Here is a 13,682-nt window from a genome sequence, read left to right on the forward strand (position 1 = left end):
GACTCAAATATAGTTTGTTTAATGGACATGTACGTGATATTTTTATTTGTAGTCAATAACCAACGCCTGGACTGAAGGATACGTCAAACGTTCACAGAACTGGCATTTGACCTTTACATTAAAGGCCTGGTTTTCAAAACATTTTAACTGCTTTAGATATAAACACCTGATAATATCGCTTCGTATTCATTTGAAGGTAACGTATACTTTGGCTTTTGGAAGGGGGTCAATGCTTTTATTACTTACATATATGTATACACATATATGTATACATATACATATATATATATATATATATATATATATATATATATATATATATATATATATATATATATATATATATATATATATATATATATATATATATATATATATATATATATATATATATATATATATATATATATATATATGTATATATATATGTATGTATGTATGTATGTATATATAAACACATATGTACACACACACACACACACACACACATATATATATATATATATATATATATATATATATATATATATATATATATATATATATATATATATATATGTATGTATGTATGTATATATAAACACATATGTATACACACACCATATATATATATATATATATATATATATATATATATATATATATATATATATAATGTATATATATATATATATATTTCCAAAGATACTTTTCTAGTTTTCTATGCATATCCATATAAAAACGAGCGATATTCAAAGATTTCCATCTTAGTACATACACACACATACACATATATATGTCTGTTTTTGTGTGCATGTATATCTATGTACTAAAGATGGAATTTTGTGAATATACTCTCGTTTTTATGTGGATATGCATAGAAGAATTTTGCAGAAGTAAAATTATTCATACGTTATGGACTAATACTTTTGTTTAATAATCATACAAAATTTTCAAACTTCAATATAGTTATAGCGTCAGTTTGATGTTAGACTTATCCGTGGAAAAAGCCATCGACAAGGTACTTCAGGGAAGACACGTTATAAGAGCTAAGAAGGACACAGAGAGAGGAGGAGAACATTGCGTAATATAAGGAAGAAGACGGTTACTAATCTCAGCACTCCAAGGATAAGCGGCTTCCACGGGGATGAGCTGGCTTGACTGGTCTCTTGATGGGAGGAAGAGAGTCTAAGGATAAGTTCAGATGTATTATTTAGATGCTGAATTCAAGAGTAGAACAGTTGTCTTTGAGTGTCCTGTCTAAAAGCAGTATGAATAATCGTGTATAGACAGTATATGATGAGAGTGAAAGATTCATCAACAATTCAATCATACATTATTTGACGGCCTTCCTTTGGGGATGGTTGACTCCATCTGGTGTTGATCTTCAGGTTCTCAACAAGTGTTTTGGGATGCAGTGACTAGGCCTATTTTCTTCTCTGGCATAGATGTGACTGGCCAAAGCATGGTCACTTTGGGGTTTTAACAATTGACTGTTAGGTTAACAGTCACGACAGGGCTTTCAGGAAACGTTCCAGACTCTTACACCCCACTATCATTGAGATCATATTTTCGTTAGATTGGTGGGCTGATAGATTATATATATATATATATATATATATATATATATATATATATATATATATATATATATATATATATATATATATATATATATATATATATGTGTGTGTGTGTGTGTGTGTGTGTGTGTGTGTGTGTGTGTGTGTGTGTGTGTGTGTGTGTGCCTTTGTGTGAGGGTGGATGGGTGGGCGTTTTTGTGTGTCTATGTAAATATTATCCTTACATTGAAATCAGTCGTCAAGTGAATATAAAGACTGATGTAGCCATTTTTTATATATTCTATGGTAAATCAAGAAAGAACAAAAGTATTAAATCAGAAAGATCAACCAGCAAGTAAAAACAACTTTTTATCGGACATAAGTAAACCACCACCAGTAAGAGACTAAGTTCATAGTTTACTACTGATGTCCTGGTTGTTAACATTGGTTAGTTACAATGAAATAAAATTAGTGCAATAAACTTAGTTTTTGTATTAACTAGTACTAGTCCGTAATTCAGATTTTGCCTATTTTCCGACTGAAATATCTTCACTGGTAAAGGATGCAATATATTTAAGTAATTGTTATTATCACCATTTAAACACATAACATTTCGGTCTTCTTTTTGCACTGGAAATAAACTGATTACATTAACTCGCAAAACAGAAAAAAGAAAAACATAAGGCAAATTTCATGTTTGACCATTGGGGCAATTGTACGTGCTCTCTCCATGTGGTAAGATGTATAAAAGGAATAAGTAAAAAAAAAAAAAAAATAAAAAAACACATAGACAACAGACATGATATACGCAATATCCTCATATAGCAGACATATAGCAACGTTATAGCTTCGATTCAGTGCTCGCTCAGACGTAATAAGAGGAAGGAAAAGAAAAAGAAACTTTTAATTGGACGATAACAAAAGTTGCCGGTAATGGGTTTTGGTCCACTTATTGCCTCGCAGTCAGACATAACACCTAATCTTCTCGAGTATTTTTCCCCCTTTTCCCCTCAGACCACATACAGCATTTGTTTCCGGTTACCTGTCTCTGTGTGCATCTAAAGATACTCTTGTTTTTATCTGCCTGTCTGCAAGATGGTTATCTTGATGCCTATGATGTCTGTAAGTATAAGGAGACTCTCTTTGAAAATAAAGCATTCAGTCGTTTAATTAATTTGTATAATAGTTTAAACTACATAATCATGGGGAAGTTTTAAAAAAGCCAGTATGGCCCTAAATAACTTGAAAGAGTTTACACAGGACAATTATCTATGCTCAGTCATAAGACGGTAAAGATGTAAATATAATTAGTAACATTCCACTGAAAACCTACAATCCATTAAGTAGTAATTAGATAAATTCCCTCCGCCAGAGCATTAGGAAAGACATAAAAACAGCAATACACATAAATGAAGTTCACGGGCTCAAAACAAAGAACTCCATTTGAGCAAAAATCCTATTAAAGGTGAAATATACGAACATTAAACGGTTCATTTGGCTGCAAACACAACTCCTTGGGAGTCTGCTCAAGAGGCTCGGATTTTAGGGGCTACGCAGACGTAAAGGGGCGGATAAGGAAATTGTAAGGAAAGGGGAAGGCTAAGTGCTGTTACAAAAAGCAAACAAAAAAGGAGAGATGAAACAGGGACATCAAGAAAGGCAAGCGACATTACACAAACAGTGGAGGAGAAAAGAAATGAGGAAAACAAGAAAGTACTGAGGAACTACTGAATGTTATTAAAGGGAACAGCGCATTTCGAGATGGATAAGGACAATTTTAAGGAAGGGGAAAGGTAAATGTGATTAGAAAATGTAAAGTAAGAAAACAATGAAGAGAACAAGAATGCACCGAGGCGTTTAAAAAGCAAGTAATGGAGCAATGCAGTTCATCCGAATAACGTATCAAGTAAAACGATGCAACGAAAAGTAATTGACAGTGATTAACCCAAGTAAAAGTAAGCAACAGACAAACGTACAAATATTCAAATGGGGAATGTGGAAAGTGATAAAGAGACTTACGTAAACACAAGAAAATTCATACACTTGCAGATCTTCAAAATAAAATTACAAACACTAACTGATATTTATTCAGTTGCAAACTCATGAGGAGATATGGGAAGATTTGAGCTATTTTTGAAATGGATTTATATCCTGATACCAAAAGTTAATGTTATTCAGCAACAGTACATCTCTAATTATATATATATATATATATATATATATATATATATATATATATATATATATATATATATATATATATATATATATATATATATATATATATATATATATATATATATATATATATATATATATATATATATATATATATATATATATATATATATATATATACATATATATATATATATATATATATATATATATATATATATATATATATATATATATATATATATATATATATACATACATACATACATACATACATACATACATACATACATACATACATACATACACATATGTACTGATATGCATAACGGAGCTTACAAGAGGTGGTTACAGTGATGTCAGCATGTACATTCATTTCCATTCTCTGCAAAAGTGACAGGAAATTGATTGCCAAATTGCTTGGTTTCAGTCATTAGCGAGAACGAATCGTACTCTAATTTCATCGTTCCTATTTCATTAACTCTTTTCCCCATCACAGTTTTATTTCCATCAGTAATACAGCACTGACAAGTTATTCAATTGTTCATTTAAAACAACCGATTAGCCTTTGTTAAAAAATTGGTTGCTCAATTTCTTTTCAATGAAAATATTTACCGGTTCACATGTCAGAAGATATTTCAATGTTTAAAATCCGTACATTCACGCACGGGCATGCGTACGCACGCGCACACACAACACACACACACACAATACTTATCTTTAAAGCTTAAATTTTTGACGAAAAAGATTTATGCTCTTCTAATCCAGTAATTTATTCTTTTTACCATAGTATTTTTTTTCGTATATGCTTAACGATGAGATTATTAGCCTTATGCTCTTCCTACCTTCGGTGTAACCCACCATATTCGTCTAACTGCTAGGTACTTACTTCACTGTTTACATCAAGGGGTTGTAACGAAATGCACCCAAATCCTGTCGTTAACGGGTGGGAATCAAGCGCGGTTGTTTTTGCATATAGACAGATGCATAGATATAAAGACTGATATACAGGCACATAAATAACACTTATAACAGTAAAAATAGGAGAAATTTAGAAAATTTGGAAAATTCTAAAATGGTCTGAGAAATGTGCTAGATCAGCGTTAAGTCGGTTTCCTTCCAAAAACGTTTCTCATATAAATAATTTTTATATTGAAAGCGCATACACTTTTCCTAAGCACGAGAACATGTTTGAGTAATATAACCAGCTTAGGAGACACTGAACTTTGTAACTGTCGTGAAGTTTATTGTTGGGTACGTTTTATAAAGACTTTAGATTGAACTCATTTCTCTTGCTCGCAATATTGCTTTCATATTGGAGAGGATTTTCCTTCTTTGATCCCGCTTGACCGGAGGGAATTGAATGGCAAGCCTTTTAGTCATTAACCTTCTCGTTATCGGTTTCTGATTTCCTGTCTGATGCATTGGATCGTTTCATTCTTCCGCTGTTCCCTTTCGCAGAAGGGAAGATTCCGCCTCCCTTTCATTCGCTCTCGTAATACTTTCTCTCAGCTGACAGGCTTTAGAGTTCTCTTCCATCTTCCTTCTTTTCTGATTCCTACTCTATATATTTTCAGAGGCCTGTCTGTCTGTTGGCCACATTTACTTTTACCTTTACTTTTTACTTACTTTTAACAGAACTCTGTTAGGTAAAGAGGTTGCTCTTTTCCTGTCGCGTCGTTTTTTTGTCACGCACATACACGTAAGCGCACGCTTGCACGAACGCACAAACACATATATATATATATATATATATATATATATATATATATATATATATATATATATATATATATATATATATATATATATATATATACACACACATACATATACACACACACACACACACAGACACATATATATATATATATATATATATATATATATATATATATATATATATATATATATATATATATATATATATATATATATATATATATATATATATATATATATCCACACGCACACACTTATATGTGGTATGCGTGCGCTCATGAAAATAACATGGCAGCGACACAGTTGAGGAATTATAATATCATATCGCGTGTTTTGGCAGTGATGAGAGTCATTTTCTTACGGAGAATTCTATAGAACATATATGGTTTTTTACTTTTATGTACATGGAAACACAATCGTACCTTACTAACCGATATATCGTTGTAAGTATTATTAGCTGCTAGCATTCCTAAACCTTGTTAAATCACTCTGGAGACCTTTTATCGATTCCTTGAAATTTATATTTTCCGTAGCTCTTTTACTAATTCATATTCAGTAATCGGTTTTGTTCTAAACTGAATGTATCGCTTCAGTTTTTCTTGACATTTTACTGCAATCGGTTATATTGTAAAAAAAAAAAAAAACGTTCATTTTATTTAAATTTCCCAGAGCGAAAAAAGGTATTAGTGGAAACGCGCAAAGCCACGCTTCGCTCGTGGAGATAACAAAGCGACAGGAAAGCCTTTATAACGCGCTGCCTAATTACCATAAGCAGATTATGCTGCTAAAAACAGTATAGAAATTGTTAGCTTAAGATAACCAAAATCCTGGTGGTACAGAGAGAGAGAGAGAGAGAGAGAGAGAGAGAGAGAGAGAGAGAGAGACCGTGAAAGTTGGGGTTACCTTCAATTTTCAATTAACTTCTGCGCATTGATGTTCTTCATTATTTCTACGTGATCTTTCGGTTGCCAGAAAGGGGTTTCAGTTGCTTAAAGATTCGGTGACAGCGATAGAGATAAAGTTAATGACGCTAATGGCTATCATTGGTATAAGAAACTGGGAATTTTAACCTTTCAATTACCCACCTCTGATGTTTAAAGTTTGCACATACTTAGGAGATTTCTTCCTCGACGTCTTTACTTTGGATTAAATCGAATATAACAGACTAATAAACTCCTATGTGGAAATAATTATACCGAGCGACTACCTATGTGGAAATGAAGGAAATAATAATACCGAGCGAGTACTTGTTAACCATCTGTAACGTTATGATTCTATAACTTTCGGTAAATAAAGTTATCTTAATCGCCCAGATTCCATTTTATTTTCACAGTAAATATATTTTATCATGATTTCCCGCAAATGTTACCATAAGTTCTTGGATCACTCCGCCATCTAAAGTTACAGCAGATATCTTTACAATCATTTCTCTTTTCTTCATCTTTTAGTGCATAACCAGAAAAGAAAGTATGTCCTTATCGTATTCTTTATAGAAGAAAAAAAAAAAGTAAAAAATGCGCCGAAGTTTCTTCGGCGCAATCGAGTTTTCTGTACATCGGATAATGCTGTGTGAAACTTTCAGCCACGGCTCGGTGGTGGTCTGTGTTGTTGGCACTAATAGTGGTGCCGGACGCATGATCATGGCTAAATTTAACCTTAAATAGAATAAAAACTACTGACGCTAGAGGGCTGCAATTTGGTATGTTTGATGATTGTAGAGTAGATGATCAACATACCAATTTGCAGCCCTCTAGCCTAAGTAGTTTTTATGATCTGAGGCCGGACAGACAAATAGCCATCTCAATAGTTTTCTTTCACAGAAAACTATAATGTTACAAAAGAAAAATAAAATTCAATAAAAAGAAATTTATAAACAGGCCAATAGAGATTTTATGATTTTCTATGAATCAGCTAAAAATATTTAGTTGGTAACTTACTCGTCCTTAGCTTATCTATGCGCCATCTATAAAATTTCCCTCAAAAATTACTGATGGCTGATTTTACTTTACAATCAAAAGTGTGATTTCGTACTTAACATTCTAAAATAAAAACAGATTTATCTTACCTTAAATCTTGAATTTATTACTATAACTCTCCTCACATATATAACTATATTAGCAAAGCAAAGAAACTAACAAAATTGTACAAGTTTTTATGTTAAAATCAAACAATCATGTATACGCGATTCAAAGGCTACAGTTTTTTTCATGTCTTGGGATTGCAACCTCCACTAATTTCAATGTACTGGAACTAATTTTGATCTTTAAAATGTTAAATTTATTGCGTTTTACTAATTTGCATTACTGAAGTCACATTAATTTAGTTCACATGTGTTAGAAGGATATTACAATTACGATTCCGAAACTATATTAAAAAAAAAATTCTATGCAAGACACTATGAAATTTCTCTTTTGCTAAGGGTACATGTTTTCATTAGCTTTTTAGTTATAACAGGGAGGGAAAGGGAATATTAAATATAAAGAAAAAAGAAACCTGAATTTATTTTCAATCATAGGCAGCAAAATATTTTAGCTTCATCAAATATTCCATTATCGGATACAGAAACATTTTTTTTTTTGGAAATGAATGAGAAACTTTTTTCCCTTTGCGCAATTTCTGACAAAAATAAAACAAACAATTTGAAATAGACTCCCAGGTTTTCTATATATGAATATTTTCCTTAGGTATGCCTCTTTCAGTTGTAACATTCGATTACATTAGAAATTCCTTGTTAATTCATTTTTATGATTTGAGCCCCAGGTAGAAAAATATTTATATTGTTCGTAGAATCATAACCTGTGGCATAATTTGTAGTTTAACTGCAAAACAGACGAGTTCCTAAGGTATTTATTTATACAGCAATAATAATGACCGTTTTTATGGAACAAAACTTGCTTTAAAAACAATGAAAACTGTTGCATTTTTAAAATACAAAAACAATTCCCGAAATTGCACAACTGCTTCGACAGATAGGAATATGAGAGGGTTTGAAATAATGATATAATCCCAAATTACAACTTATGCACTGCATATATTCCCGTATTCTGGATTATTTTTTTGACTACTGTTTTAAACCCAATTTCCACATTTAGTGATCAGGATACGTTCGTCCTGGCTGGCATATTGTTCTCTCGTACTTTTAGAGAAGAAGAAAACAATTTTTTCACAAAGTAAGAAGATATGCTCTTAGTCACGTATTCGTATTTGTAAGCATTCGTCTCATAACACTCAAAATATACACATACGTACACACACACACACAAACACACACACACACACACACACACACACACACACACACACACACATATATATATATATATATATATATATATATATATATATATATATATATATATATATATATATATATATATATATATATATATATATATATGTGTGTGTGTGTGTGTGTATGTTATTTCCCTTTGCAATACACACAGAACTAAGGAAATTATGTTCATAGAAAAAAAAGTAAAAAATAGAAACTGATCTTCATGTTTCTTCATGACGAAGATAATTATATTTATTGTATTCATAGCAGTCTCGAAACATTGGTATAAACGTCAATTCGTAAGTTACCGGCGTAAGACATCAAAACACGTACATTGAGAAAGGAACAAGCATACTGAAATATGAATATTATTTCTGTGAAAAGATAAAATTATCTAAGACTTAGAGACAGAGAACGGTGAGTCGTAGGGTCACAGATTTCCATTTCCACTAGTAATTATTTATGAGATTTATATATTAGAGACATTTAATTTGTTAAAGCAATGTCTTTACTCTCTTGAATAAGAAAAACAACTCTATGATACCACCAGCTATTCGACAACATTCATACGAAATTGCTAATTATGTCAACTAACACTCGAACTACATTAGTCACCGAAGCGACCTTCATCATTATCTGACAGAAAATGCAAATTGCCGAAGAGACTTACCGTGATCATCCTGAGACGATGCCAGTGGGACCTTCAGTAATACGAGCGATGCTATCGTCACCACCACTGCATATTCTCTCTTCATTGTTCACTTCTTCAGTGTTCTTTTTTTGTCCTCTGTGTCGATTTATGTTTTTGTTCCTTGTTTCTCTCTACGTCAGTGCGTTAGAATGTTGCGATAGATATTATTTGTTCAGTGTTTTACCTCGCGTATCGTATTGGTGTGGGAGGTAGCACGTCATGTTTACCTTTAGTTTGCTCTATGTTTTATTTTTTTTCTGTGGTCAAACTTCGATTTTCCATGGAATTTCTTTATCAAAAAGTGAGGCACAAGCCTAATTTAGGCAATATCAATAAAAAACTATTGGTTGCCCAAGGAGATATGATAGACTTTTGCCATAATAACTATGTGAATTCGTGACTCACTTTTGAGATCGTTTTATTTGTGTGGCCTTCATTATTTTCATCACTAAATGCTATATTTCATCTGTACAACAAATGCATGGCTACCGGTACATAAAATTTCTACTTTTATAGAGGAATGATATATTGAGATGATATTAACTTTCGAACTTTTCTGCGGTTCACATACTATACACAGGTCACTTTTAAAAAGTTACAAAACTTCAGTTAACAAAATAAATCACTCATACAACACTTTTCTTTTATCGTTAGTAACGAAACGTGTGTTTAGTGATAGGACTTTTATCCTTTTTTCTATTTACTAGAGCTGAAAAAAGAGAAAAATCGATGAATCAAATTTTATTAAGATAAGTAGAAAAACAGTATATAAAATGAGACTTGTACATAGTTACTACAATTGTAATGCAGTACCATACGCATTAATAACACTTGCATATGAATAGGAATAAATTTATCAGCAAACGCCATTATTTATTGTCTAGTATTAATTAAATGGAACTATTGTGTTCTTGTTATTTCTTTTGTAAACATTTCCCTCGGATTTCATCGAACCCTAATCTTTTAATATTTGTAATGAAGTCAGTAACAGGACTTTATTTATTTGCTGCTTTTAACCCCATTTTTATAGGCTTGTTATTTCCTAACTTTCAATGGATGAAATGAACGTTTCTGATAGTTTTTATGTAATGATACTCTTTGATAGTGAATGGTCTACTTTGAATATATGGAAAATACCTGAATACAGATTTTACAAGATCATTCTTCAGCCTCAATAAACATCTGAAAGTGTTATAGTTTATAAATTATCATATACAGATGTAATATTATAAGTTGTAATCACGTTTATACAAGTTGGTAGTAAATAAAACGTAATTCCCCAAAAATGGAACTATTGCTTACTCAAAAAGATTGCTAAACAGACGTGTACAGAAATCCCAGTTACCACTGGCCGGTTTTCTAATTTGTCTCACCCTTTTGAAAAGGCTTGCAAACTAATGGATCTCACCCAGGATGGCATAACTTGATTTCTCTTGTTAAGAAATATCTGAATTATTTTATTATTCACTCTCATGGTATGCTTCAAGCTCTGTGTCGTTGGCATTCGTTCCGAAGCCGGATTATAAATACAAATCAATCTGTTAGTCATTATTCCAAATCAACGTTCTCCGTATATGTTGTCACTTGATATATTTTTACAATGTTCTAAGGAAAAAAACTTTAACTTTCCAAGTTAAATAATGCGTTTTTTATCATAAATATATTAGTAAATTTCACATATGTTTTTAGAAGAAAACAAAAGCCAACTTTTCAACACTAAAGATGCGATGGTTTGTTTTAGAATGGAGTGTTGACACTCTTGGATTTTCTTGGGAGACATTGCCGTGGATATTAAACACGTTCAGGTTTTATGAATTTGTAAATTATCGTAAGAAAATAACTTTTTAGAAGATAATCGAGGAAGGAAGAATAACCCACCCCGGTAAAAAGAAATACAGTAAGAACAACTTTTCGAGATTTGAAACTTTCCATAAGTAGAAGAATTTTAAAGTCTACGGTCATCTTTAGTCACATTTCAATTACAAAATGGGATTCTTACAATTCCTGTAGTGTCACTAAAAGAGATTTAAAAATATTGAATCAAAAAGCACACTGAAATATTTGCTTTCCAAAATGCGTGTTTTATCTCTTCATACATTAAAAATTGCTGTAATGAATGCAATTCGTTTTGGAATTATGAAAAATATGTTCAATATTAATGATAACAAAAGAAAGTAGTAAACCGTATTATGAAAATTAAAGTAAGAACATTGAAGAATTGACATTCTTTATATTAAAGCCATGTAAGACTATATAGGATTTGAATAATAAAACCAAGTATACCTCTTTTTTATATAATGCTCAAATATACGGACATTTCCGGCCACTATATTCTTTGCACACAAATACGTAACATTTCTTTCTACTCTGCCAGCATATTACCTATTGCAACATTTAACACTAACGAGAAATAGCTATTATTATTATTAAATATATAGAAGCAAGTACACATAACCATGCGACTTCTCGCATAATTTTAAATAAAATTCTTAGAGAACAAATATGTGATAAATCAAAGTAAGAGGAAACACGAACGAAAAGAAGACGAATGCTAGCAGACAGCAATGATCTTAAAAGAATGAAAATCGATGAGATCTTTCATATCCTTTCCGTAGTATGAGTTTTAAGATACACATAACAACAATCAAAGCCAATCTAAACTATTTCATATGAAATAAGAACAGACGGTAAAAAAATTTGAAAATGCGAATGTCCGAATTAATAGTAAACCTTTTAAATATATCTTAAATAAAAGAATATTGAAGTTTAGATTGATCTTACCTTTTACTTCACATGAAAAGAGGGAATAATAATAATGATGAATAACAAAAAGAAGAAGAAGAAGAAGAAGAAGAAGAAGAAGAAGAAGAAGAAGAAGAAGAAGAAGAAGAAGAAGAAGAAGAAGAAGAAGATCGAAAAAATTATGCTGAAAACAACATAGGTAAGACGACCACTTTCTGTAACGATAATTTATTTTCTATATAATGTAATAGAAAAGATAAGACCACATATAAGTGGAATAGGTAACAAAAGACAACTGATGATTATATACTAACTCTCCGTCATTTAAAAAGTAATAATAACCATCAACATAAATAATACTAATAATTTAGAAGAACGGAAGTTCATTCGTCATATGTACAAATGGCACTTGACGTATTATACTCATTCTCCTGTCATTAGCCGTTTCTTATCAGTTCGTAGGCTAAAAAGACTGTGCGTGAATGCCTTTGTGTGTGTGTGTGTGTGTGCGTGTGTGTAACAAACAAGAACTTACACTCACAAATATAATATAGTTCCAAAAGATTGGTATTGTTAATAAGTAAAGAAGTAAGAATTATGAGACACCATTCTATATATATATATATATATATATATATATATATATATATATATATATATATATATATATATATATATATATATATATATATAATGTGTGTCATGGTTCTTCCTTCTTTACTTGTTAACAATACCAATCATTTGGAAGTACATTATATTTGTGAGTTTGTGTTCATGTTTGTGTCATTTCTCTTATTAAGAATAACGCTCTCTTTGAAACTGCTTTATCAGTACTTCACGGTATGCTTTTGTATAAGCTATATAGCATCAAACGAGATATTAATAAACGTAAAATTATTTTTTTTAAATGAATAGTAGTTTACCTGTAATCGATCTTTAGATACCTTATAATTTCTTTTATCCTGAAGTTATGATTCAGCTTAGGCAAAGAAAATCATTTGTCTTTCAGCTTTACACCACATATCTGATGTCCATTCGAAACATCATCTTTATCAAGATTTTGACCTGAAACACTAATCTTGCCAATTATTTATTGTACACTTCTACTGAAACTTGTCACTGAAGTTTTTGCCTAAAATACGTACTCATTTTTTTTTTCTCTCTCTAACCACTCGCCATGAAAAGAATAAAAGTACAGTGATTATTAATAATAGTGATTAGTAATATGCAGCCTTTCCTTTCTTAAAATTAACAAAATATTTCCAAAGTAGATAATGCTCACCAGTTACATTGTTACTGTAAAAATGACAGAGGAGGTTTTACGAGAAAACGAGCTATTCAAAGAAGTATTACCGTGATTACAACTTGCAATAGCAGTCTAAATAACTGACTACTATTGTCTAGTCAACCAAGCTCGGATATAGAAATGAGCCGTCAAGTAACTTTATGGTTAACGCACCATCCCTGCAGCCAGGGTCACTCGGAGAACGATAAAGAGACCGTTCGAGCGATACGTCTTCTCGCTACGGCAGCA

The 13,682-nt window shown here is 31.3% G+C and overlaps 1 protein-coding gene across 2 annotated transcripts in view; it reads right to left on the bottom strand.

The window, feature by feature from the left end:
* Positions 1-13,682, bottom strand: part of LOC136843769 (protein turtle homolog A-like) — a 50,970-nt gene that overhangs the window by 37,231 nt on the left and 57 nt on the right. Inside the window, exons 1-2 of one of the 2 annotated variants that reach the window (XM_067112454.1) lie at positions 13,608-13,682; positions 9,386-10,115 (exon numbers count right to left, since the gene is read on the bottom strand). The exon at positions 13,608-13,682 is cut by the window's right edge and continues 57 nt beyond it. In XM_067112454.1, coding sequence (XP_066968555.1) covers positions 9,386-9,470 — 85 coding nt within the window. In that variant the 5' untranslated portion in view covers positions 9,471-10,115; positions 13,608-13,682. Of the gene's footprint in view, positions 1-9,385; positions 10,116-13,501 lie in introns of both variants that reach the window. The other variant, XM_067112465.1, reaches the window with a different exon arrangement.

This window comes from Macrobrachium rosenbergii, chromosome 2 (genome assembly GCF_040412425.1).
Source record: "Macrobrachium rosenbergii isolate ZJJX-2024 chromosome 2, ASM4041242v1, whole genome shotgun sequence".
NCBI classification, from domain to species: Eukaryota; Metazoa; Arthropoda; class Malacostraca; order Decapoda; family Palaemonidae; genus Macrobrachium; species Macrobrachium rosenbergii.